Source organism: Camponotus floridanus, unplaced genomic scaffold, assembly GCF_003227725.1.
Source record: "Camponotus floridanus strain SB8 unplaced genomic scaffold, Cflo_v7.5 scaffold22, whole genome shotgun sequence".
NCBI classification, from domain to species: Eukaryota; Metazoa; Arthropoda; class Insecta; order Hymenoptera; family Formicidae; genus Camponotus; species Camponotus floridanus.
The window spans coordinates 2,205,483-2,233,441 of NW_020229348.1; the positions used below are offsets into that span (position 1 = coordinate 2,205,483).

Below are 27,959 nucleotides of genomic sequence, written 5' to 3' on the forward strand. Positions count from 1 at the left end.
GTGCATTTGAATTCCAAATTCATTACTAATGCGGTTGTATGATCTATGATCTGTGCAAACACTCATCGACCACGTATTTGTGATGGGAAGAGGAGGACGGAATTATTTTTCGACAAAGAATCCCGTCGAGAAGACTTGTCTCTTATGGAAATGGTGTGTACGCGGATTTAGCATCCGTTGAAGTCGCTGCTTGAATTTATCTATCTTAAATATCTACTTATATTAATTGGATAGGAAACTTTGACTTATATCGAATCTAACTTTTTAATCGCATTACATTTCGAACAATAATAAATTTGTAAATCAGAAAACGAGAGGACTTGGCACAAGAACAAAGTGCGATATAAATTGAGATGGAACACGGAGAGAGACTCTTTTTTTTTTTTTATACGAACACAAATTATTCGAATTTTTAGCAATGCTCGCAGAGATATAGAGTTGTGCGGATTTTTCAAATGCGGTCAAAAGGCGGTAACGCACACGGCAGTACGATAGTTCGATCGTCTCTAAAATACGAGGAGCGCGTGATAAATTTTCATTGCATTCCGTAAATCGGCCAGGTCGTGATAAACTCCAGGAATGCCAGTGCGTAGGAATTCAAACGAAGCTGCCTTTACGATCGCGTCGCAGTTAAGAGAAACGTTATACGTGCACATTTTTTATGACCACTTTTTACGGGCCATATGCCACACACACACGGTATATCCGGCATATCTGAGTACTTCCTAAAGTATCAAGAACATATAGAATATTTCTGAGATACACCACTCTTGCAGCATAGCGTTCTTCCTCGCTTCCGAGTTAGATTTATGAACGTTGCAAGCTATACTTTTCGCAGACTTTAATTGCGCGCGAATCAAGATCTCCGCACAGAATAAGATTCGTAAAATCCTCGCGAGTGAAAATATATTCTATCTTGTCATTTTTTTTTTCTCTGTTCTTCTTAATCGAAAAAAGTTATGTGTCTTCCTCCTGTTATTTATCATAGTGTTCCTTACATCGAGCACGTGCATTAGTTCACGCGATCGTCGTAATTTGTCATAATTTGCATTTATAAATTTACGTGACACTCGTTCATGAATATTCCCGACACGCAAGGCGCGCGTATATTTTTTTTCTTCCCTTTTTCTCGGGAACTTATATTGCATGTTCCTTCCCGCATAATAAAAAATTATTCAACGCATTAATATTAATCAAACTATAAGTAATTATTGGGAGAGGACTAATTGTAAGACGAATTTTGAATTTTCTCCGCGCGAAAGACTCAGATTTTTCGCACAATACGATTTTCCGAATTCGGTCAATTATGCTTAAAATAATCGAAAAGTAAACAAAAAGTTAAGTAACTACTTGAGGTTCTTTCAGAATTTAACAGATACAATGAGATCATATAAGAGAGAGAGACGTTTTCACAAAAATTGAGAATGCTTTATCCATAATCGAATCGACATTTACACAGAACGTTCACGACGCAGTAAAACGATTCTCTTTGTCGCGTTTCATGCATTTTCCATCAGGTCTTTGTTAACATGTTCTTTTAACAATGCGCAAAATAAAAAAAACTCGTTTCTCGATGTCGAATAAGACTTGAAACGATAAAACATCACTTTTTTAAATTTAAATAACGAATAAGTTATTCATGCAAAGGATACATAGAACATCTTCGAGCTTTGATCTTTAATTTATATTTAAGCAGAATACTGTAAGGATAAAAAAAATTAATAGAGCTAATATATTCTTCGATTATCATAATATTTTCTGATCGTTTTTTGATCGAGTGACCGAGGAATTTCTTAATCAGTTGTATTTTTCTTAGTTATATGTCTTAATTATAATATTCAATGTTGTTGCAACCATTTTTATTCCCTTTCGAAACGATTTAAAAATTCGATCTGTCTCCACTATTGTCTTCCCTCCCTTTCTTTATATTTGCGAAACAATTGAACACAATTTGCAGCCCTCTCACCAATGCTATCGTTGTCGGGTCCACTGTTGGGCGCCGTTGTGGGAGCCACAGCGGGGTTGCTCTTGGTGATCTTCGTGATCGTGCTGGCTGTCAAGCTGCGCTATCGACCCCGATCTCAGGAGGACTCTCATGACGACGGCGGGATGGCGAACCTGGCGGCATCGGGGACCGACGCCTCGTCGCCCCGTGACAAATCGTCGACCTTGCCCCTCAGCGCCGATAGCATCGAGAGCTTTGAGAAGAATCCCGACATAATACCACACGCGAATGGTAGGCGAGAATACCTGTCACTCTCCACTTCGCAGCATGCCCCTTGATCTGAACCAGAGTTTATTCTGGGAATTGCATGATAAACGTATATATACGTGCCTCGCTCCGTATAAGACGAATCGCTCCCGTTATCGTCGTTATTAATCACTAGAATTCTCTTCCAAAAATCAACCGAATTTTTTATTTAAATCTAACAGATATGTATAAAAGCTTTATATTTGCAATCAAATTTATATAATTATAGATAAATTACTGAACTCAATTATCGCGAAATGAAATAAATTTATTCACATTCTTCAAAATTCAATCGCAATTGAAATCGCTTTCGTGAAATAATTATAAATTTCCCAAAATTTAATTACATATGTATATTTTAATAAGAAACAATCTATTTGATGGTACTCATAATAACAAGATTAAATATCTGCCTTAATTTTTTTAATTTTAATAATATATATCAAAAAATAATTAAAATGTATTTCTTACACATTTTTAGTTTTATATATCAGTACGTAAAAAACAGTTCTTAGACTAAGATATCTTTTAGAACAAGAAAATTTATAATTTCGATTGCTATCAGTTGTAATCTCTGTATCTTGTCTTATTGTAGAAAATTCATACGCGGAATTATGCAAAGGGACATCACCACGATACGTACTACAACAACCACGTCCAGACACGAATACCTTCGCGACGACAAAAAACGTAAGCTTGCAGAGAGATCAGTCTGTAATTTCTATCATTATATTATCTTATTTCTATCATATCTTATATATCTATAAACTAAATATTATATAATATTATACAATTTATATCCAAATAATTATTAATTATAACAATTAATTTGTAATATACGCTTAAGAGAAAGCGTCTTTGATGGCTTTAGAAAAAGCATCCAGAAAATGATCTCAATAAAAATAAATCTAATAAATCTTCGATGTGTAAACCTACATTTAATTGAGATCCAAAGCAATCTATGCTTAGATATTTCGAACAAATATATAAATTTCTCAGCAGGGGTCCGAGCTAACATATGCCGAATTAACGCTAAGAGGAAACCGGCGAATACCTCCCAATTGCTACCAATCTGTGCAAATCTCCGGTATCCAACGGCCCCAGCTGCTGCCCATGTCGACTTTGACGCGAAGACAACCGATCCAGGAGCCAACGATTTACGCGCAAGTCGCCAGTCATTCTAAACCGATTTACGTGCCACCGCCACACCCATACATGAATCGTCCTAGCGACGAAACTACGGCGGAAACGCCATTGATCGGACACGACAATAAGGTAATAGGCACACGAAGCACTTTGTTAAAACGCTGACAAGCCTTGATAGGATTATCATCCTACATTCATCGAAGTCTACGTACAGGATGATTCAAAAATCAGTGCAAAAATTTCAAGAAGTAATGACGCGATACCGATCCTATGTTATATGACAAAAAATATTTGTTTTGATTTCCTCGACTATCTCTTAAAATTTATGCATTGACTTTTGTATCATCTTTCATACATCTTCCAAAATAATAGATAATGATTTGGAGAAGTTTCTATTTAAATTTTCTCTTTAAATAATCTAAATTGATTATAATTCTCTCTCCAAATGATTTAAACTCTTGTAATTAAATACTCAAATGATAATAATTAAAATTACAATAATTTATATATATATATATATATATATATATATATATTTATATTAATATTAGAAATTTGGAAACTATTGATAGACAATCTTGATTTTATATTTGACTATCCCCAATCGTGATATTTTATAATAATAGAAAGTAGGAAAGGACATATGTGCAGTGAAAGATATACTAGTACAAGAAAATACTATACAAGTACAGTATTATAAAAGTCAAAAAATACAGTACTATAGTGAACATTTGCTTAATCAAATAATATACGAATATCATAATGTAATCATAACACATAATCACAAAATATAATATAATAATATAATAATGTAATCTCATATCATTAATAAAATTATATAGGAACTAAATCCTTGTAAACAAGATATACTGGATTCGTAAAAGAAAACTTGAGAAGAAAACATTTTATCATTTAGAATAACATTATTTTTTGCAAACAAGAAAATAAAGCAAGATTTAATTGCGATTCTACATCTTTTCTAGATCACTACGATCAGTCATTCGGGCAACTCGATCTGGCGTACCGATACGCCACCCTGCTCAAACGCGCCAACGACATGATTCCAGTAAGCTACATCGTAATTCACGATTCCATTTCACTCCTAAACGTCTCTCAATGTATTCCCCTCAGAAAGAAAAATAAATAAATAAATAAAAAGTGTATACATACATACACATCGATCCACGTACGTGTTAAAAGCGAAGAGTAACTTCGAAGGAGACGCCACGGTTTCCCCTCTCCCTCCCCCCTCTCTCTCCCACTGATAGAAATTGTTAGATCTTTACTACGAGTGTTATATAAATAGAGGATTCGTTCGACAATGAAAGTAATTAATAAAATCGCGCGGAGTATATATATTATACGTATAGATTATATATGCGCTTTCCGAATGATTTGTGATAGTTGATTGGTTGGAGTGGGAAGGATGAACTGTTTTTCAACCGTCCGTAAAATTCGAGGCTGGGCGAATTAAATTTTTTTTATTCGGAAATGGAGCATCATACGACTGAGAAAATGTTAAGAAAATGTTATCAGAGTTCGCAATAATTATAAAAAGTATAAAAACAGATGCATGTCATTCTAAAAAATTGTAAGTCTCTTTAATTTATATTTATTTAGATGCTTTTCTTTTTAAAGATCAAGATATTAATAATGCTAATATTTTTTTTCAAAATAAACAACGCTTCAAAAGATTATTTATTGCTATTTAATTACTTGAGTTAATTTAAACGAGTTGATTTTAATTTGCAGTTAAAAGTTAAAAACTGAAATAACATTTCGCCCGCCTCTGTGTGTGTAAATCAAATGACGATGGTGGATCGCGAACGCAACGATTTAGTGTGATTGGTAGGATAAAGTTAGTGGCGCAATTATTATTCCGATAATAATTCAGCATCTTATAAATTCTATGTATTTATTTTCAAGTAGAGAGTAACTTTTTTTATTTTTATTTTTGAAACATATAAAATCACTGGAATTCTAGAGATTATCATTTCATTGTGATTGAAATAATATAAATTTATCTTTTATTTTTCATAACGTTAAAACGTGTGCTGCATAATTTCGAAGAATTCTATTGCCTCGAAATATTTGAATTGTGATATCTGAAGCACTTATGTTATTATTAAATAAATGAACATGTCGAAGATTCCGATATGTTATATTACGTATATTGTAAAAAAAATATGAATTTTAAAAGTGAATTAAAAGAGAATTGAAATTAATTCCGAGAGATTATTACTGTATTACTGTGTTACTGAATTATCGTGCATCGGACACATGTCAGAGAGTGTCTTTACAATAATTCCTTTACATTTTATTATCTACTCATTTTTATTCTCACGCAGAATATTAAAATGCAATTAAAAATTAAAGAAATGTGAAAATTCTCTTCAACATATTTCCATCTTTTTTATTGCTACATATGCTCAAGCGAGAAGCGATGTGCGATTTTTAACATCGCGATAATGGAAAGAATGCCTTCTTTTTCACTTTGGTTTTATAGTTACCCGCTACTTGTGTAGTACTTAGCATAGGTTGTTTTATTTGTCAGATGACTTACCAGAGTAGAGCAGAATAGAAATCGAAGAAGAGGGACGGATGAAGTGAGATAGTGCAATTCCGAGGATCATAACCGATTATTGACGTAACGAATCCTTGCGAGCTTCACTTGCAGAGAGTTGGATGAAAACCTGAGAAGCAAAATGAAAAATTATAGTGATCATGTCTGTCATGATGATAATCGTAAAGAATCTTCGTGGAAATTTTGTTACGTGCGATTCTACGAAGACTGATTGTGAGTGAAGCAGACATGCAAGATTCGTAACGCATGTAGGTGCCATATAACAGAGACGGGCTTGTTTCGAGTTATGTTTGCTCGATTGATTGGAAATCAATTTAAAAAAATGGTATACTCCGAAAATATATATACAGTTAAATTTCTGTTCAAGATTTCTTTCTACAGCATATATTAAAACCGTATTAGACTGAAATTTAGCAATTATTTTTGGAAGAATTATTTTTTATCCTGCCTTATAGAGGTTAAGACATTTAAATGAGGAATACTTGATGAATACGAAGAGAGATAACTGTTAAAAAAAATAGTATTTAATAAATGTATCTTTATATTTAACTCAAATTTAATAATTTATTAATTTTTTCTAATTAATTTCTTTATACATTACATTTTACATGCAAAAGCAATAAAGATTTTAGATGTTCCCATTTCAATGTCTCATTTTTTATGTAAGAAAGTAAAAATATTGTGTTGTAAAAAGAAAATTTAAGATTTTTTCGCGTGTAATCTGTTTATTCTCTGTTTAATACTATCAATTAAGAGTTTATATAAGCTTTGTAGCTAATGTAAAATCATGTTTAACGATAGCATAATAAGTAATCTATCTATTCTTTAGATTACTCTAAACAATTTTCATGTGGTGAATTCAAGAAAATGTATTGAATTATAATATAAATAGTCGCGCGCCCGTCTCTGACGTATGAGTTTATAACAATGGGAGTGATGTAAGAGAAAAATTAAAAAAAGATAAAGAATTTATACGCCTTTACTTTCTTCTTTATTTAGTTTGATAGTAAAGTAAAAAATAAATTTTACATCGCTCTCATTCTAGTTAACTCATAAAATGTTGCGCGAAAGCTGTTGTTCGAACGAATTCGATATTGTTGTTGTATAGTGTAACGATCACGATTCGTTTTATGGAGGACGAAACGTGGCTAAAAATGATGTCGATTGTAATAACGGTGTTCGCGCGTTAACTACTCGTATCTTTTCTTATATTGAGGAGATAACACTCGGCAATGTTTGCGAGTTTAAAATACGAATTTCACTAATTAATATTTACCTCCATAAGAAAAAGAGTGCCGAGCAATGCAACATAAAAGAGAGAAGTTGCAAAAATGTATAAAAAAATCTTTCAATCATTTCATCCTTTCATCCTTTAAACATTTGTAATGATATCCTAAATGTAAATGATACCCTTTTACAACTTTTGTGTTTCCTATTGTCGTACAAATTCGAACAACAATAATTTATAAGATTTTTATACAATTGTTACATGACTTTTTGTAATCGTATGGTATAAATACTCTGTTTAAATATAAATTTTAATCACTTTGAATCACTTTTTCCGAAATAGTAAATAATATAACGCACTATCGATTAACACAGAATCCGCTATATTCGCTCAATGTCTCAAACTATTCGCGATGTAGATGTTAGAGAAATCAGAGATTTCACATTCGGCAGAATGCGGCAATAAAGAATGTACCATTAATCATAAGCTAATTTACTTGTATCACTTGTAATTATTAAATTATGATAATTATGAAAAAACACAAATATGTAGAAAATAGAAATATTTTTTCATAATATTGTATGTATTTATTTATGATATTTTTCTCTCGCGACGTATACATTTTAGCATTAAAAAACAAAGTTATCTATTTTTAAGTTACACTATAAAAGTTATTTATATGCATTAAAACACTTGAAAAGAAATCTTTTAAAATAAATATTGGAAAAATAACATTTTGAATAAATGATAGAAATATCAACGTGTTCTGACGTATGCGAGCTTTCTGGTTTACTTTAAACAATGAGATAATTGTCCTTTTCGATAAAGTCAACGATCAAACATGTTCGAATAACTCGAGTCGGAGCCCTATTTCTAATATAAATTTTACAATACTTTGTAAGTTAATAGTATAGCGAGAAAAATTCATGATTCGTGCATACGCAAGTGATGAATAATAAATAATAAAGAAATAAATATAAAAAAGGGAATAAAAGACAGTGGCGGTAGTTACGCGCCAAAATCAGAGATTCCGTATTTTGTCAGATAACTATAATTATTATATTGCCAGTGTAACATAAGACTTTGATATGTATTGTTAGTATGCATCGTGGGTATTACAAAAGAATGAATTTAAATATAAAACGTACATTATACACACAAACACGTACACACGCGCACAACATACAACATACGAGCATATGTACACGTGTGTTTGTAAAGGATAACTTAAGAGATATACAATATATATATATATATATATAAGCATAATTTCAAAAATAACTTTTAATATAGATTTACTTGTGTAAAATATAAGGAGAACTAATTGTGCTCAATAAATTTCAATAAATAACGATTTTGCCTATGCCAATAACTATCATTTTTTTACTGCAGTATTTTTTTTATTTTTAAAATGCACATTATATAAAGAGATATAGATATGTTTCCGAGTCCAATAAAAATAACTACACACTAAAAAGTACCGCGATACAGACTGTACATTATTTTTCAGCAAGACACACAGAGGATACAGTATCACAGTGAATCATTTCATCCTTGTTTACATTCAGCAATCAACAAGGATGAAATGATACATTGTCTTCTGTGTCACTTACTGAAAAATGCTTTTTATTTATAAGATAATATTTTTTCATTACATTCACACATTCCTAAATAATATTACATATATACATATATATGTATATATAATAACTAACCTTTTTTTATTTCAATTAATTTTATTAACGATTTAACTTTATCGATTTGAAACACATCATACCTTGTACTTCTGTTTATTATTCCGAATGACACTGCCAGTAGTATTAAATCTATTCTATATTATATTATATTAAAAATTTACTTTCTACGACAATGTAAACTGCACTTTACCGCTTCAAATGAGATATATGAATATAGGTGCGTACGCGCGCGTTCGCAAATAAATTCAAATTTACCACGATATTTCCATTACTTCAGCTATATTCAAGCGATCGCTCATAGCATTATTCCATCCTTGTTCGCCAAAAGTTAAACAAAAAAAAAGATAGACAATACTCGCGATCGTTAAATGGAATGTAACAATAATAATCACATCTCGAATTCGCCCTTAAAAGACATCTTATTAAAAATTTAAAATATCTTTTAAATATTTTAAGATGCTTTGAGCATTTGCTCATTGCTTGAGCATTCACAAATTCTTAGCACAAGATAAGTATAAAAATGCTGCGTAACTTTTACAGATTCAGATATTAATCCAAGATTGTCACAGAATTATAAAAGCGACGATTTTATATAGATCGTTTTATTTTATTGTATATATTATATATTTACGCAATTCAAATAACACACAAGTTATAACCCGGTTTTTACATTGAATTTTGCAGCAATTTATCGATATAAAACATATCATACCTTGTACTCTGCTCTCGAACAACATTGCCAATTACAGTACGAGTCCAATCGTAAATCCGAAGCCTCTCTTTTGACGATATATCCACATAATAAACCACACTTTATCACTTCAAAAATTAATACGCACTACGTAGACGCGCGCGTCAACGAATATGGTCGGTTCCCCCACTGCTCGGTCACGTGACCGATTTTAGTTCACTCCCGTTCAGAATCTGAGACAGATGGTGCTGGTGAAGCCACATGACTTTTACAGGTTAGAACATCGAGTAATTGCATTTTACATACATGTATAAGGACGGTGATTATCACGATTATTGTCAACTGTAAAGTAATATTTTAAATAAAATGAATGTAACGTGCAAATTAATACGAGTATGCAAACGTTTCGTAAGTACTGAGACGAATTGTCAAGACGGAGCGAAATGGATAGAGCCAATTGGTTATCAAACTGCAGTGTCTGTATATAATCCGATAACAAAATGCAAAGTTCCACTGATATTAAAAACAGAAAATGTTTTGAAATGGTATATGTGCGGGCCTACAGTTTACGATTCGGCGCATATAGGGCATGCAGCGTAAGAGATATCACTTGAAAAATTTTATCGCGTTATTTTGTTATATCATTATAATTGAACTTACTTTGTAGTTGAATAAATAGCAGTTTGACATTAGTATTTAATTTGAAAAGATTATATTTTATATAATTATATTTTTTTATATTTTATAATATAACATGCTTTATAATTGTCAACATTCTCAATAAGTGTTTTATAATTCCTCGCTTTGATTTATAAATTAGTTAGAGTATTATAATTTGTACAACTTTATGCTCTTTTCTGTTATCACTACAAAATTTATCATTTAATTTGTTTATATGTAATGAAGATTGTATTCTGTTTAAAGACGCTACTTTGCTAATATATATATAATTTGAATTATTTATTACGAATAACTAATGTTTATTATTTTATAGCACTTACATAAAATCGGATATTATTCGAAGAATTTTGTCGAATTATTTTAACATTGATATATTACTAGTTATGGGTATAACTGACATCGATGACAAAATAATCAAATGTTCTATTGAAAGCGGTAAAGATTTTAAAACTTTGTCGAAACACTTTGAGACTGAATTTTATGCAGATATGAATAAGTTAAATATTGGCGAACCGTATTTGTACTGTAGAGTTACAGACTATATACCACAAATCATTCACTTTGTTGAAGAATTGCTAACCAGAAACTATGGTTATATTACAAAAGATGGTAAGAAACTTATTAAGAAATATTTTCATTATTAAAAATTAAAAATTTTTTTAGTGTTATAAAAAACTGCCTTCAGTTGATTAATTTTTACATCAATTTTCATTTTAAAAAGTTGTGCATGTTATAGGATCTGTTTATTTTGACACAAACAAGTATAATAAATATGGCAAATTAAAAACCTCTGTTCATGATGTTGTAAAAAGTCAGCATCCAGATAAAAAATCAGCATTGGACTTTGCTTTGTGGAAAGCGGCAAAAAATAATGAACCATCTTGGAGATGTCCATGGGGATATGGTAGACCAGGATGGCACATAGAATGCAGTGCAATTGCAAGGTAATTTAAAAAGTGTCTGTTCTATTTCATATTATGGAAATTATTTTATATAAACTCTTTGAATTTTATTTTTGAATTCGTATATTTACTAGGATACTATATCTAACTTATTTTTATGAAGAAATATATTAAATATTTCTCTTTGTAATAATATTTACCTATATATAGAAGTATATATCTTCATCAGCGCAGTCTTTGGAAATTCTGTAGATATTCACAGTGGTGGAATAGATCTGGCTTTTCCCCATCATGAAAATGAAGAAGCACAATCATGCTGTTATCACAATGTCAATCAATGGGTTAATTATTGGCTTCACTGTGGTCATTTGAATCTGAAAGGAGATGTAAAAATGTCAAAAAGTCTTAAAAATACTATAAGCATACAAAATTATCTCGAAGAATATTCGGCAAATCATCTTAGAATGCTTTGCCTACTTTCTCATTATAGAAACGGTATGTAATGTTAATATCAATTTTCAAGTAATTCAATTTGTATGTAATCAATCGAATGTTATTACAGATATTGAATTTTCGGACGAAGTCATGCAAAATGCAGTATTAGTAACTCAAAAATTCGATAACTTCATAAATGACTGTGATAATTATGTTGTTGGCAAATTTGAAACTGGTGATATTGATGAAAATCTTTTATTTACAGTAAATAACCACTTTTTTCATTAGAAAATTTTTTAAAATATTTTTTTATACACACTATATTCTATGCATTATACAAAAACTATATATACACCTACACATACACAACATATAATCTTATATACATTGTAATTAAGAAACAATTGTTATAACATAATTTGAATATTTTTTAGACCTTATATGATACAAGAAATAAAGTTTATTCCGCATTAGCAGATGACTTTAATACTTCAAAGGCCATACATGCCATTATAAATCTTATTGGGATAGGAAACAAAATGCTGTATCAAAGTAATGTAAGTCATTTGCATAAGAGAAATTAAAGAATACATTATTATAAAAATTAATATTAAATAATTATTGTAATACTTCAATTATATTTAGCAATTATATTCAACTAAATTTAAATTATAGATAACGCCTCATAGTAAAGGAATAAGTGCTGTTGCTGCTGTTTCAAATTATGTTTCAAGTACTCTTTCAAAACTTGGCATTTCACGATCTACAATGTCAACAGCAGAAAATCAACAAATTAAAGATATTATTGATTGTTTTCTGAACTTCAGAATGACTATCAGAAATAGAGCACTTGAACAAAATCCAAAAGATACAATTTTGCTAAAAGAGTGCGATAATGTGCGAATGAATTTATCTACTTATGGAATTGTAGTAAAGGTAAAGTTACATAAAATTAAAAATAACATTAGAAATGTTTATAACAAATTTTATATAAGATTTATGTTGTTTAATCAATATAGGACCAGCAAAGTGTCACTAATTGGAGTTGGAAATAGCATATAAAAATCTATGTAATTAGAAGTTAAATAAAAATTTATTAAAATAATATTTTTAATATTACATTTCATTATTAATTAAGCAAATAATGAGTTTAGTCTTCAACTTTTCTAAGTTTTATTGCATTGTCATTATTGTCATCAGCAATTTTTCTCTTTTGAATACTTTTCTTTTCCGATAATGTTTTCTTTAAACCTTTCATCTTTCTTGTTTGAATCTTATCAATATTTTGTGTTCCAATATGTATACGACCATGTGTTGTTCCAAGTGTATCTGTAGAGATATTTTTCTTCTTCTTCATCTATGATCATGATTATAAGATTAGATCTTAATATTTATAGATTATATTTTGCACATAATATATATATGTAATATATATATATATATATATGTAATTTATGTGTAATATATATGTAATATATATATGTAATTTATAAAAGTACCTTGAGTTCTTTAGGTTTCTTGCAAGCTTGCTTGAATAAATCTTCAGAAGCAAACTTGTTACGCCTACATAGCAAATCAGCTCGTGGTCCTATTTCCTCAAGTTCTATCCTAGGTATCCTTGTATTGGATTTTTTCAAAAGTATCCTAAAATTATAAAAATTTTTGAAAAACATTTTTTGATATAATTATGTAATTTTATTTTAATGGTATTTTTATATCTCTCTCTTTTACCTGTAACTACGTAAAAGTATTTTATTTTCAATAGCTGTAAAACTTAAGACATGTTCAAGACCTTGTAATCTGATCCTTCCAACCACTTCCCTTTGGAACATATCGACAAGTAAGTTTTTAATTCTTCTATATTCATAGTTACTTTCAAAAACTTCACCATTAAAAATCAACAATGGTTTTATTCCTAAAGAGACTTTTTCAACTTTAAAGTCTTTTAGTCCTTTATAATTTTCTATACCAAATTCTATCATATCTAATAACATATGATCATACATTCGACCCATAACGAGGTTGTTTGGACGTTTTTTATTATGCGAGGCCATCATGAAAAGAGATGCTTCATATTTGAATGCAAATTTCTCAATTGGCACAATATTTTCAAATGGTAATATATCATTTTTCTTTTGCATCATTTGTGCATTAGGTTTCTTCAGATCATACTATAAAATATACATAATATATGAATAATATATTAAATACTATGTAGTACAGTATATTTATCATATTTAGTATATTCAGTTTCAAATTATAGTTTTAAAAAATTAAATAATATATAATCAATACAAATTATTTCACTCACCAAATCCTTCATAAAATCGACGACATTCTGTGAAGTATTTTTACCTTTAAGGCACAAAGTTTCTTTGGCATTTTCTATCAATTGAGGTTCTTTTTTTAATAGAGCTTTCTTGCCTTTATGTGTAATTGGCTTTCTATGTGGAAATATTCATAATTATAATGTATACACATTATAATGTATAATGCTTGTATAAGCTATTAATACATGCAAAATATATATAAAAAAACAAATAACTTACATCCTATTTATAACCGGCATGACAAAATGTTCTTTTTAAATTGTCTTCTTATTCAAAATATAAGATCACGATTAAAACAATTATTTCACTATTGCAAATAATTTATCGGTGTTTATATGATTCTTGATTCACGTGTAACATATAACGTGTAAAAAACAGAGCAAATCAGAGAGGACTCGGTTTTCGCGCATGCGTCATGAAGGCGTTATCAAAACATCACTCTTTGTATTGGATTACAAATGAATAACATTCGAGTTTTTCTCTTTTTTTGCAATAATCCTTTGCTAATTATGAGATTATATGATTTCATACAATATTATTAATATTATAGGTAGAATTTGATATTTTTATAAATCAGTGTAACAATATTATCGCTTAATAATTTTCACTGTAGATTTAGTTTTAATACTTAATACATACACATAAAAATAAGAAATTTATTTTAATGTGATTTAAAGAATATTTATACGAATTTAATATTTTAAATATAAATTTTATACATTACCAAATGTTCTCAAATAGTTTATACACATATCAAGATAAAACTTAAATTAGAATATAATAAAAGAGATTATATATCACATATATAAACATATACTTTTATATAAGTATCTTTTTACAATTTTATACTCATATATTTCAAAAAAACTAAAGAAATAAATTTGATCGTAATCTCAAGAAAAAAATTAATAAAAAAGAATAAAGCGATGATATATAATAATTCGACTAAATAATTGTGTGAATATTGGTAAAGAGAAAGACGCATGCGTGAATCGCCTGTTTTGTAACAGTATACGTGGTGCCCGGCCGTACAGTAATACCGCAACAACAAGTTGAAAAAAGGTCCTTCATTCGGATTCCTTAAATTTGTCATGACAAGGTCGACGAATCTATCGAATGAGAACACACAGTTAGTATAAGCGCAATTCGACGATCATGGATCAACTAATTATCTTAATATCGGCAATGCATCTATTATATTGTCCGTTTACAAAAGTCGAGGAAAGTTTCAATCTGCAGGCTATGCACGATGTCCTCTATCACGGCTTCAATTTAACGGAGGTAATGATTGAAATATTGAACATCATTGTCTGTCGAATCGAGGACTCGAATTGTTTGGCGATCGTTGTCCGTCTCGCTCGACTGATTGCAATCGAACAGCGTAAAACGTGTCGTTATATTTATAGCACCGGACACGTGTATTTTTAAACACGCGATCAGCTGATGCTATTCCAAATCTTTTAAGACGATATAGCTAGTAGATAGAAATCGACTATCTTCCAACGTTCATTTTATATATATATATATGTTGTTACTATTAGTATCTATCATAACAATCAGATCTATAATTTTTAGATGATTTCTATATAATTATCTATTTAACACAAAAATATATTTGCAAATTAATATATTGTGTTTTTATCTCAATAGTATGATCATCATGAATTTCCTGGAGTGGTGCCACGTACTTTTCTAGGGCCTATTGTAGTATCCAGTTTTGCCTGGCCATTAGTAGCATGCAGTAATTACCTGAAGCTCAATAAAGTTTTTGCTCAATATATAGGTAAGTAGTGTATAATTCTAAAATATATAATAAGAATTTTTCATGTATTTTTAAAGATGGTATTATCTTCCGCAGTAAGAGCAACATTGGGGTTTCTGGTGATAGTTACATTCAAGTTATATAGACACGCTTTACAGAAAATCTTTGGGGTGCAGTTTACAAAATGGTTTGTTGCCATAACTGTGACACAGTATCATTTCATGTACTATCTCAGTCGTCCGCTGCCAAATACAATGGTTATGCCTTTAGGTAATAAAACTTTGTTATTAGAATTTGTATTTATTACTTTAAAACTACAATTTATTAAGTTATAATATAAGCATGATACTACATATAAGTATAATATATGTTCCTCTTTTTAATTGCAAATGGATTTAATATTATAGTGTTACTCGCCTTGTTTGGATGGTTAAAGCAAAATTATATAATATTTATCTTATCATCAGCTGCAGCAATAATAATTTTCAGAACAGAACTTGTCCTACTCTTGGGATTGTTTGTATTGTTTGATTTAGCTAGGAAGAAGGTTTCTCTACAAAGGTATTTACAAATTATATTATGGATTTACAGCAACATATTATGGATTTTCTATACAAAGATATTACATATTATGGTGTATGGATATCTAATATAGCTGTAAAATTACAAACAAATAATTAGAATCATTAAAGAATTTTTTACAAAACAGTAATTATATATATAAAATATATAAATCAAATCTCATCCTTTGATTACAAATGATTACAATTTTGATTAAAGAAATATTTCATTTTTTATGTATGTGTGATGCATAATACTCTTTTGAAATTATATTGTTTATTACACAATGTTTTATAATAATTTTAGACTGCTTAAAATTGCGGTTCCAACTGGTATATTCTTCTTAGTACTTACTGTTGCTGTAGATTCAATATTTTGGAGACGCTTAGTATGGCCAGAAGGCGAAGTTTTTTATTTTAATGCTATTCTTAATAAGAGCAGTGAATGGGGCGTATCCTTTTTATAATAAACCTTTTTTTTTTAATCTTCAGTTCTAACTTAAATAATTATTTTGATTATTCTGAATATCTTAAATAATTATTTTGATTATCTTGAATATCTTGAATATTGAAATTTATTGCATTAAAGTACGAATTATAAAATAAAAATGTTTAAGATATCATATATTTTTGAATAAATGTTTTTATCTGCTTTAAGTTTTTGAACAGGCATTTTCAATACATAAATAAACTTGACTTATGAATAGACATCACCATTCTTGTGGTACTTTTATTCAGCATTGCCGAGAGGTTTAGCACTTTCATACTTTTTAGTTCCTGTGGGAATGCTTTTGGACTCTAGGGTTCGCATGTTTACCATTCCAGCTATTATATTCGTCCTATTATTATCATTTCTACCACATAAAGAGCTAAGATTTATCATGTGTGTATTTCCGCTATTAAATGTTGGTGCAGCTGTTGCTTGCAATAGAATGTAAGTATATGTTCTGCTTTAATTACATTTGATTAATTTTTTATCAATTTTATCAGTTAAACTAAGACCAAAATATAAATATTCGTAAAATCTATAACGACTATGACCTAATGATAATATAATAATTGATTAAATTTTAAACTATAAATTCTTGTAACTGCATATAATATAAAAAATGTTTTTTTGTAATTAGATGGGAAAACAGAGCAAAAACAAAGTGGAATGGTTTCCTTGCACTGATAATCATGACTCATATGGCATTAAATATTATATTCTCTACATTTCTATTATATGTGGCTGGTTCTAATTATCCTGGAGGTGTGGCAATTACTAGATTACATAGAGTCGAGAGAAATTCAATTGAGCCAATACATGTGCATATTGATGTATTCACTGCGCAAACTGGAGTAACAAGATTTACACAGACCAACTCTTCTTGGATGTAAGTTATTTTGTCTATAATAATTTTTTTTTTACTCTCATTATTTTCAATGAAAAAAAACTTTATGTTATAGATATTCCAAACAAGAAAACTTAACTATTGATAATCCTGAAATACTACAATTTACACATCTTTTAATGGAAGCAAAGAGCAAATATTCTCCAAAAATAAGGTCTTATCTTAAAACCCACAATATTATTGATTCTGTTGATGCATTTTCACATATAGCATTTAACTATAATATGTTACCACCTATTAAAGTTAAAACAAAACCTAGCATATTTATTATGAAAAGGAAATCAAATATCACATATGATCCTCATAAAGCAAAATCTTCAATTTCTGAATTAATAAAGAATTCCCCAAAACAAATTGATAATATAGAAAATGTAGAATTTAACATATCAGATGAAGTAAAGACAGTAGATTCAATTCATAATATTGTGCAGTCATGGGAAAAATTTGAAATTCCAGAAAATATAAGTGAACAAAATTTTTTAGATAAAATTGATGAGATGGAAGAAATAATTAATAATATCGAAAAAAATGAAATATTTAATAATTTAGTAAATGATACTACAACATCTATGGAAGATACTACATGGGAAACTGAAGATATAAATAAATTGTCGCTAACTTCAAAAGAAAAACTAATTAAAAAGGAAAAAAATGTAGATTTTCAGAAAAATTTTGAAAGTGTTCCTAACATCTATGATGCCAAAGTTGACGAAAAACCAAATATTGAAGAGGAAAAAATTATTAAGAAAGAACTTAAAAACAATTTAAATATGCGTCAAGAAAATCACGGTACTAAACAGACGATTAGAAAAATTATACAACAAAAGATAAGAGAAGACAAACAAAAAGTCAATGAGTCAAAAGAAATCAATATTGAACCAAAAAATACAGAGCTTCCAATAAAATTAATGAAAAAAGAGACTATAGTAGAATCTCCAAAAAGAAAAATATTGCAAAAGCAAGAAGCAAAAGATGTTCGAACTTCGACTATTAATGAATCGACATTAACAGATCAAAATCAAATTAAGGTTGTAAAAGAAGATGCAAAAGAAGATAAACAGAGATTTAAAACAAAAGATACTACACAGAAAACAGGTAAAATTAAGATAATAAAATCAGTTAATCTGGAGCAGATCGTGAAAAACGAAGATCTAAATAAAGAAAAAACTATAGATGTAACAGTAAAGAAAATAACAAAAACAGAGAATAATATTGATGCTGAATTACCTGCAATAGTAACTGAGAGACAAATGATAGAAAAAGAGAATGAAAAAGACATTAAATTATCAAACTCAATAAATGTAAGAGAAAGTATAAAAAATATAATAAATCAATTTAAAGAATTTGAAAAAGATTTTATTTATGATAATATTGATTCAGTGAATGATGTAACCCATGCAAATCATATAGAAAGCGATTTATACATAACAGAAATGGACAATAGTATGGATCATTCTGCAAAAAGTAAGGATCAAATTGTGGTAAAAGATGCTAAAGAAAGTTTCAAAGAAATATTAGATCAATTCAAATATATCAAAGATGAATTAACTTCAGAAGAAGATGATCAATTTGATGAAATTGCAGCAAAATATATGGAACAGCCAATTGCTGAAACATTATTACAATTTAGCGAAGCTCTAAAAACTTTAATGCAGCGAAGGAAAAAGACAGTGTCTGATTTATATGATAAACAAAATGCAGATGTATCAGATGTGGAAAGATGATTATATGACAGAATATCAAAGAAAACTTACAATAAAAAAAATTACACAAGAAGCAACGAAGAATCGTGCAAAGAAAACAAAAAATCGAAAACGATTATAAGACTGTTAAGAAATCAAGAATTGTATAAATAAAACGGAAGAGCAGATAGCATAATGCAATTGTAAATAGGCCAAATCCTATTATCGTTTTTAATATTATTACAAAACTATATTTACAAAACAAGTACCTAATATCAATATTAAAAGTACTAATTAAAAATTATACCAAAAATGGTTCTGCCTCTCGTAGTTATTCAAAATGTTATTTAAAATGAAAGGCAAAGAAAATTTACAAAAAAACATTGAAAAATAATTGGATAGTCAGAAAATTAAATATTGTTTCATAAGTAACATCAAATGTTACTAGTAAGACAAACTGTAATTATTGTGTAAACATGTTTCCTGTGATATCAAAAATGTTATATTTTTTAATGTATGCTTATGTATTACCAATAACAAAATTTATTTTCCTATATGAAATATTTACATAATTAATTATGAAATATTTACATAATTAATTACGAAAATGGTTGGTGACAAAATACTATATAGTTTTTCATAACGCATTATAGATTCAAATTATAGATGCATAATTTACATAAAATTTTACTTTGCATAAAATTGTACAAAAAAGATTACATATAGTAATCAAGATAGAAACATGGCTACTTTACAGCTTCATTATTATTTTTTCTTTATTCATCATATTTTCATTACATTTTTAAGTGCAATTATAGATATTTTATAAGCTGTAAGCATGAAAATATTATGTGAGTTATATCATTCAGATTTTTATATTGAAATATTATTTATATAACATTTTTCGCGTGTTGTTCTGTGTGATTATATTGCATTATATTTTATGTGTATATGTGTGTATATATATGTAGCAAATTAAATATTAAATTATAAATTTACAGTAAAGTAATATATAAACTATATACATATTATATATATTATAAATTATATATTATCTGCCACATAATTTATCATATAATGTTTACACATTGATGATTAATTTTTATATTAATATCTGCAGAGTGATCAAGTGCCTTATTAAATCTTTTTCAATATTTAAAGTGGCGTACAACATAAATATACACATATGCATAAATAGCTCTGTGTGTGCTTAATTACAACATGTATTAATATTTTATATAAATTGAAATTGTTCAATACTATAATTTACAAATTAATCCCTAGAACACTTCTATTAAAATTTTGATATTTATTTTATGCGACTTGTGCATTAAAAAAAGGAGATTATTACAATGTATATATGTACATATGTAAGATTAAAATTTTCTGAAAAGCTCTCTGATTGAATAGATCGATCCAACCGTGTTACATAAAAGCAAAGCTAAGGTAATGTTAAATAATATTTTATCGCGTATGCCGCTCTTTAAATAGACAGGAATTCCGTCGTCGCACTGTCGAAATAAATGATGTGTATCAATATGGAATTTTTCTAGATGCAATTTTTATAAATCAAATTTCTAAAATTGCTTCAAATTACATATACCTGCATCTTTGCTTGCTTTAATTTAAATTTTTGAAATTCTTTGTTAATCTCCTTATAGAAAAAGAGTGATTGATTTGTGCCAAATGATCTTTGTAATAATATATTGTAAAAACATATCTGGAAATTAGATATAAATCCTTAATTTTTAAAAATTTAATGTTTTTTGTGCTTATTTGAATTGATGTAAAAGATGTGTTGTATTTTATCTATTATATAAATTTTTTGTTTTATAAATATTTTATAAATATTTTTACAAAAAATTTTTATAAAAAGTTTTTCTAAAAATTATAAAAAGAGAATTTTCTGTTTCTAAATATAATTTAAATAAATGTATTTTAATTTCTATTTTGATTACTTCAAAACACTAAAATTTATAAATTCACGTATTTAATGAATATATGCAACACATATTTTGCATTAACTTATATAAATATAATTTTTTGTAATACATAAGCTTTAAGAGTTATATACATTTTTCTTAATATAATAGTTTAAGTTTTTGAAATATTTATAACTTTTGATACAGTCACTTTTGCACTGATATCAATTAATATTCATTGCCATGTCGCATCAAAAATAATTTAATTTTCAAATTATTTATTATATTATTACGTTACCTTTTGCATATTTCTCAAGAGTAACATGTTGAAACTCTTGATATCACAATCACGATCTCGTTGCTGGAAAATAAAATAAACTGTCTTATTGTTTTATTGGTTGCTAAGAAACTGAATGTTATTTACAAGCATTGAAAAGTCGTATACATACGTAATAGAAAGTGTAATGTTAAAGAATGTTGCAGCATTTTTTAATCTGTTATTGATATAAATCCTTGCCATAATATTCCAAAACAGGATGCGTCCTAATCGTTTATCGCAATTCAAATCGAAGTTGCGAATAGAGCGCGAATATCTTCACATATTTGTTCATATTACTGACGTCAACTTGAAAAAAATTGCCGAGGTACCGATTGGATATCGACTAGAGAAATTTCTAGGATTTTAAGTTTCCTGCAAGGACAGCCAATCAATACATCTGACGAAGTCTGTTGAAAAATGTGTTAAAAATACTTATTACATTTATCGTACAGGTTTTTTAAATATATTTGATTCGTTGTAGAAAGTTTCTAAAGATTCAAAAAATTTGTCGTACAACAAAGGTAAATATAAGTTCTTTTTAGCGACATAATAGACATGTAAATAACATTCATATAAAGAATATAGATAAAAACAATTATTAGATAGATAGAGATTATTAGATTAATAGAAAAATTTTTAAAATTAAATTCGAAATAACTTTTTAATTATAATTACTAAACTTAAAGTTAATTTTTCTATAAATTTGTAATAAAATAAATTTCATTACAAAGTCTCTCATTATCGGATAATTCCGTTATTTAGAGAACATTTATATTTCTCATATTTTGATGTGCCATGTAACTGCACTAAACCATTCTTTTTATTCTCCATTGTGCTCGTCCACTGGCAGAATTTGTTGTGAACTCGCTAGATCTAGTGCAGTCCCAGTGCAGCACAAGTTCAGCTAAAAAGAACAAACCTGCGATTGCAAGGGGAAGGGGAAGGGAGACCGCGGTTTCAAGAATGGCCGCTCGACGCGCATGCTCATTCGCCGCGCGACACAACAGTCGTAAACAAGATAACGTTTTGGTCGACGCTGTTCGCGTCCAATTATTCCGCCTACAGGGTTGAAGGGGGTGTCTCGTGGGGGACGTAATTTCGCGATTTCACCACGTTGATATTTGTTGACACGAAGCAGGATGCTCCTGATGCCGCGACATGGCACGTCGTGATACATAAATTTAGGACACGCGTTGGCATGCGGTGACGTCATCCAGATCGTTCTAGAAGAATTTCCGCGAAACAAAAATGGCGGGTGCGTAATTCACTTACACGTTGGCGTTAACGATACATCACATTTCTCGATTATCATCGCTTATATTTTGATCCTTTTACATTTCAGATTTATACGCGAAGTACAACTGCACCTATTGTCAGGAGGACATTACGGGCCTACGTGTCAAGTGCATCGAATGTCCCGAATTCGACCTTTGCTTGCAGGTGGGTCGAACATTCGAACCCCCATTTTGGATCACGTAGTGATCACTATGTAGTAAGCACTGTGACATCCTCTTTCTCTCTCTCTATCGTTCTTTACCTTCGCTCGTCGTCTTTACTCTCGTATCTTTTTGTTCTCTTTTTTTTTCATTCGTTTATTCCATTTTCATAGCCTTTCCATGGGCCTGTTCTTTTTAGCTACACTGCTGCACTAGTGCAATTAGTTAGAGTGAAAGAAAGTGCATTTGTCTCTTTCTAACTTATTGCACTAGTGCAGCAGTGCAGCTAAAAGGAATAGACCCCTTGTTTCTCGTAAATGATATTTTTGATTTTCCGTTTCCGTTCTTATGCCTTCTATCACGAATCTGTGAATGAAATTGCTAATCAATGAGATGCGTGTGGCGGTTATTTTGAATCATGATACCAATGAAATTTTGATTATTGTAATTTTAAGGTAATTTTATTGAGGTATATAAATGCTTTTCTGTGACAGTTATAATCGGCAATTATTTTTTAAATTATTTACTATCTGTAAATTACTAAATTGTATCTTATATATTTATCATATATATTTATTGTATATTTATTATATATTCATTTGTTAAGAGCTATTTTAAAATTTAAAAATTGTTAGTAATAATAAAATATATAAGAAAAAAAAAAATATATATATATACATATAAACTATATAATTGTTTATAGTGTTTTTCTGCTGGTGCTGAAATTGGTCAACATAAAAATAATCATGCCTATCAATTTATGGTAAGCACTATGAAGAAAATTTATATTATAGTGTAAAGGTACTAGCATTAATTTGTATGTATATTAATGTAGGACTCTGGTACGATTAGTATATTTAATGGACGTGGTAACTGGACAGCTAGGGAAGAACTTAGACTTCTGGATGCTATTGAACAATTTGGATTTGGAAATTGGGAAGATATCAGTAAACATATCGAAACGCGCACGCCAGAGGGTAATTTAATTAACTTATATTTTGAGTATTACACAAAGAGTTTGATACAGAATCAATTACATTTGTAAATATAATCATTTTTTAGCATTTAACATTTAGCATTTTGTTGTTACAGAAGCAAAGGATGAATACATCGCTAGATATCTCAATGGTAATATCGGAAAGCATACATGGCCACCTACAGAAAGCTATGTACCAAATCTTACGGATCAAACCAAGTCCGATCATGGCCCATTATCGCCTGATCTTACATCCAAATTACCACCATTGGACATCACTCCAGAAGAAGCGACACAATTGGGTTACATGCCCCAACGAGATGATTTTGAGAGAGTAATAATCAGTCGTAAGATTTGATTAATTTTTATTCGAAAATATAACTTGATAATCATTATGATCGCTTCCTCTAGGATTATAATCATGAGGCCGAATCTCTCGTTTCTTCGTTATTCCTGAATCCTGCCGAGGATGATGATCTTGACATTGCACTTAAATTAGCGCAAGTTGATATGTATACCAATAATTTGAGAGAGCGAGCAAGGCGGAAACGTGTCGTAAGAGATTATCAACTTGTATCAGCTTTCTTTGCATCAACCAGAAAAGACAAAGGAATAAAAAAGAAACATACAAAAGAAGAAAAGTACGGTTTATATAAATGTACTTTTTTCTTTACATTTATTTCAAAACACTTGAAAAAAATATTTAATTTCTTTTTTGCTCGCTCCAAACGTATTAAGTAATTCGTTTATTCGATGCAGAGAATTTAGGGACAGAATGCGTGTATTCGCACAGTTTTACACAGCACAAGAGCACGAACAGTTCCTAACAAATCTCGAAAGGGAAAGAGAATTGCGCTTACGACTTTCGGAACTTTATCGATATCGTGAGAACGGTATTACGAGGCACGAGGAATGCGCTCATCTGGAACAAGTTCTCGCGCAAACTCAAAAACAAAATGACACAACGGATTATTGGACAGAAAAGAAATCTGTAAGTATGAATTTCTACTCGCATAAATTTTTCGTTTTATGACACAGAATGAGATAATTTTATCTCTTGTAATACATACACATGTACATGTATATGTACACATTTTCGTAAAAGCTAGTAAAATATCTCTAAAATATCATAAAAAAGATTACACGATATCTTATTCCCTTTTTAATAAATGCATGCTAAAATTGAATACATACTAATGTATGACATTACTGTGAAGTATAATTTTCACATAAAACAGTCATATTTTTGTGCTTATTATTAACTGTTATATTATTTATAGATTTTTATGTACATTATTATGGATACTTAAATATAATTGTATTATTGTATGAATTTTTATGTTAATATTTAATTCTTCTATTTGCATTTTCTATATAAATGTTATGTTACAGATATAATATTTGTATTTATGTAATAAAACAAAAATTATATAAATTTCATTTTTATTATCTTTTCCATTAATAAATATTTTATATATACATGAAGACCAATATTTATAGATGAATATTTTGTTATCGAATAATATGAATCAATACTTAATATCATATTTTGGTGTAAAATTATAATTGAATAATTTCAAATTAGAATTTATATTAAAAATGATGCAACAAGCATAATACTAGAATAAATTTATATTGTATATATACATAAATTATCGCATTCTAAGTTGTGATATGAAAAAATACACAAAATAATATACAAAAAAATCTATACAAAAAATTATTTAAAATAATTGCAATTCTTTCTATATTTAGTCCTTGTTTTTATATTCATATGTACAATACAAATGGAAAAAAGAAATAATTCAGAGCCTTGACTATATTGTGTATACTAGCTTTTGCTTCTTTTCAACTAATTCTATTGTTTGTGATGCGTGTTGCCAGGCATTTGTGAACAGATTGTATCAGTTTACATTTCACTTAGGGCAGCAGTGGGCCGTTCACACCAATACACCGCAGCACCTCAAAAAGAAGGTAAGTTTATATTTGTAGAATTAGATGTTTAGAATTATGTAGAATTAGGTGATTAGAATTATGTGTAATATTTTGTACAGAATTTAGAAATATTATATTTTTATATCATCATATATGTATTATTTTCGTATTTTTTTTGTGCTTATATTTATTGAATATTTTTCTTTACTCCATTGTTCTGTTTACATTTTATTTTATTATATACATTAAAAACAATAATATTGTTGCAATATCTTACAATACATTAAATTATTATATTATTATACATTAGATTACATAAAATTCTTAAATTTTATCCATATATATATCTTTTTTGCTCTTATAGAGAAGAAGAAAAAAGTTACTCTTTCATCGACCGAAAATACACTACAAAGCAAGACTTGCCCAACAACTCCACAATCAATCAAACTTGTCACAATCGGACGACGATTCCAACCAATCAATGGGTGGAATCGGATAGCAATCCTACTTCCAGTCAATCGACTTGCAGCCCCAGTTCTACGCAAGAAAGAAAAACTTCCAGCACCGATACTGCTTGCACTCAAGAACGAAATATAGAATTGGAAGCTGCATCTCATCTTTTAACACAGAAAGAAAAATCCTTGTGTATTCAACTTGACCTAGAACCGACTGCATATTTGACGCAAAAAACAATGGTAATAGATGTAAGTATACAAATTGTATAAGTTTTTGATTATTATAATCATAATGTATTATTTGTAATATCAATTCTTTAATGTTACAGGCATATTTGGAAGGTAATAGGAGATCGAACGTTTTAACTCAATCAGAACGACAGAACAAAATTCTCCATTATTTGGTAACTAACGGTTTAATTGCAGCTAATTGATTAAATAAATAAAGATTAGCGATATTATACCATTCTAAGTCATTTTTAATCTTGCAAGCTAAGTCCTAGATATAACTAGAATTTGAGTCTGATAATATATAGGGCAAATGGATAAAGAAAAAAGAGAATATATATGCTGTTGATACTTGTTTCATGCAGCAATTTAGATATTTCTATGCAATGCGCGATTTATTAACATAGGATCGATAGATAGATAATCAGGCGTAATCTACGATATATTTAACGTCTATGATAAATTTTGGCAATGCATTCAGAGCCGATTTTATTTTATCCGGTGATAAATTCTCACCATACTTAATTTCTCTGTTATCTTTTTTCAGACCATATAATACTAAAAATAATGCAAAGAATAATAGACAATTTAGTTAATTACAATAAACATTAACAAATATTGTGACCGAAAATTGATTCTTAGAGTATTATATTTTACTTATTATTTTCAGAATTTTATGAATGTTTTTGTTGAATGCTATTTAAGAGAATCTCTTAACACTGCCTATGTAGAGCCATTGAACATATTGCTCAATTAATTCTTCCATTGTATCATTTTCATACGCAGATAATGCTCACGAATACTCTCTTTTTTATTTGTTTTAAATGTCAAATATAGTAACAATTTTTTTAAATTGCAAATAAAAGAATTTTTTAATCATCGAATAATTTATATATAATTTTCATATAATACAATTGAAAATTAATAAATAATTAGAAATATACAATTTAAATTTAAATTATATAATTATGTAATTATGTTATTAAATTATATAATTATGCCTCACATATAACTTAGAAGCATATGTGATGTATATTATTATGTATTTAATAGATTATATACAATATATAATTATACTTTGTATATAATTTGAAAACATATATTATAATATATAATATTATATATTGTATAATAATATATTTTAATTATACAAATTGTTGATTTACATACATCTTTAAATTTCTTACAAAATATTCTTACACATTATCTTTACTAATTAAATCCACACACATAGCAATATTTGAGAAATTCTTTTATTTGTACTACAAAAAATGGGATAATTAAAAAATTCTTTTATTTTAATTAAAAAAAATTCCTTATTGACAAAGAATGGTACAAATATTGT

General features: G+C 28.7%; 5 protein-coding genes and 2 long non-coding RNA genes across 11 annotated transcripts in view; 4 read left to right on the top strand and 3 right to left on the bottom strand.

Annotated features, from left to right (window-relative positions):
* The window catches only part of LOC105250904 (nephrin), a 227,387-nt gene extending 222,427 nt beyond the window's left edge, over positions 1 to 4,960 (top strand). For 3 of the 4 annotated variants that reach the window (XM_011257266.2, XM_011257268.2, XM_025408634.1), the window contains 4 exons: positions 1,958 to 2,236; positions 2,847 to 2,941; positions 3,251 to 3,526; positions 4,381 to 4,960. In XM_011257266.2, coding sequence (XP_011255568.1) covers positions 1,958 to 2,236; positions 2,847 to 2,941; positions 3,251 to 3,526; positions 4,381 to 4,458 — 728 coding nt within the window. In that variant the 3' untranslated portion in view covers positions 4,459 to 4,960. The remainder of the gene's footprint in view (positions 1 to 1,957; positions 2,237 to 2,846; positions 2,942 to 3,250; positions 3,527 to 4,380) is intronic. The other variant, XM_011257267.2, reaches the window with a different exon arrangement.
* Positions 1 to 9,716, bottom strand: part of LOC112637913 — a 68,788-nt gene extending 59,072 nt beyond the window's left edge. Inside the window, exons 1-2 of the long non-coding RNA XR_003122830.1 lie at positions 9,619 to 9,716; positions 5,961 to 6,090 (exon numbers count right to left, since the gene is read on the bottom strand). This is a non-coding gene — a long non-coding RNA (uncharacterized LOC112637913). The remainder of the gene's footprint in view (positions 1 to 5,960; positions 6,091 to 9,618) is intronic.
* Positions 9,717 to 9,847: 131 nt separating this feature from the next.
* On the top strand, positions 9,848 to 12,701 carry LOC105250906 (probable cysteine--tRNA ligase, mitochondrial). Its single transcript, XM_011257272.3, has 8 exons — positions 9,848 to 10,193; positions 10,592 to 10,887; positions 11,015 to 11,222; positions 11,410 to 11,675; positions 11,743 to 11,879; positions 12,050 to 12,172; positions 12,291 to 12,551; positions 12,635 to 12,701. The coding sequence occupies exons 1-8, from the start codon at positions 9,964 to 9,966 to the stop codon at positions 12,668 to 12,670; spliced, it is 1,557 nt and encodes a 518-aa protein (XP_011255574.1). The 5' UTR covers positions 9,848 to 9,963; the 3' UTR covers positions 12,671 to 12,701.
* A 39-nt stretch (positions 12,702 to 12,740) lies between these two features.
* Positions 12,741 to 14,435, bottom strand: LOC105250958 (ribosome production factor 2 homolog). The gene is made up of 5 exons (XM_025408635.1): positions 14,165 to 14,435; positions 13,927 to 14,059; positions 13,347 to 13,786; positions 13,115 to 13,259; positions 12,741 to 12,972 (listed from the first exon to the last, which is right to left on the bottom strand). The coding sequence occupies exons 1-5, from the start codon at positions 14,182 to 14,184 to the stop codon at positions 12,766 to 12,768; spliced, it is 945 nt and encodes a 314-aa protein (XP_025264420.1). The 5' UTR covers positions 14,185 to 14,435; the 3' UTR covers positions 12,741 to 12,765.
* A 451-nt stretch (positions 14,436 to 14,886) lies between these two features.
* On the top strand, positions 14,887 to 19,429 carry LOC105250907 (probable Dol-P-Man:Man(7)GlcNAc(2)-PP-Dol alpha-1,6-mannosyltransferase). The gene is made up of 8 exons (XM_011257273.3): positions 14,887 to 15,226; positions 15,596 to 15,728; positions 15,804 to 15,977; positions 16,115 to 16,268; positions 16,575 to 16,719; positions 16,975 to 17,201; positions 17,395 to 17,643; positions 17,717 to 19,429. Exons 1-8 carry the CDS (start codon positions 15,101 to 15,103, stop codon positions 19,383 to 19,385), a joined length of 2,877 nt encoding a protein of 958 aa, XP_011255575.1. The 5' UTR covers positions 14,887 to 15,100; the 3' UTR covers positions 19,386 to 19,429.
* Positions 19,430 to 20,652: 1,223 nt separating this feature from the next.
* Positions 20,653 to 22,949, bottom strand: LOC109609966. The gene is made up of 4 exons (XR_002192538.2): positions 22,857 to 22,949; positions 21,715 to 21,956; positions 21,564 to 21,626; positions 20,653 to 21,063 (listed from the first exon to the last, which is right to left on the bottom strand). It is a non-coding gene; the product is annotated as an uncharacterized LOC109609966 (long non-coding RNA).
* Positions 22,499 to 27,450, top strand: LOC105250908 (transcriptional adapter 2B). Of its 2 annotated transcripts, XM_011257275.3 has the most exons (10): positions 22,501 to 22,839; positions 22,927 to 23,024; positions 23,724 to 23,783; positions 23,856 to 23,997; positions 24,113 to 24,330; positions 24,408 to 24,637; positions 24,756 to 24,987; positions 25,921 to 25,970; positions 26,296 to 26,635; positions 26,716 to 27,450. In XM_011257275.3, exons 1-10 carry the CDS (start codon positions 22,833 to 22,835, stop codon positions 26,818 to 26,820), a joined length of 1,482 nt encoding a protein of 493 aa, XP_011255577.1. In that variant the 5' UTR covers positions 22,501 to 22,832; the 3' UTR covers positions 26,821 to 27,450. The 2 variants fall into 2 exon arrangements, with proteins under 2 accessions (XP_011255578.1, XP_011255577.1); XM_011257276.3 differs by lacking the exon at positions 26,716 to 27,450 and having other exon boundaries at positions 22,499 to 22,839; positions 25,881 to 25,970; positions 26,296 to 26,619.
* Positions 27,451 to 27,959: the final 509 nt, after the last annotated feature.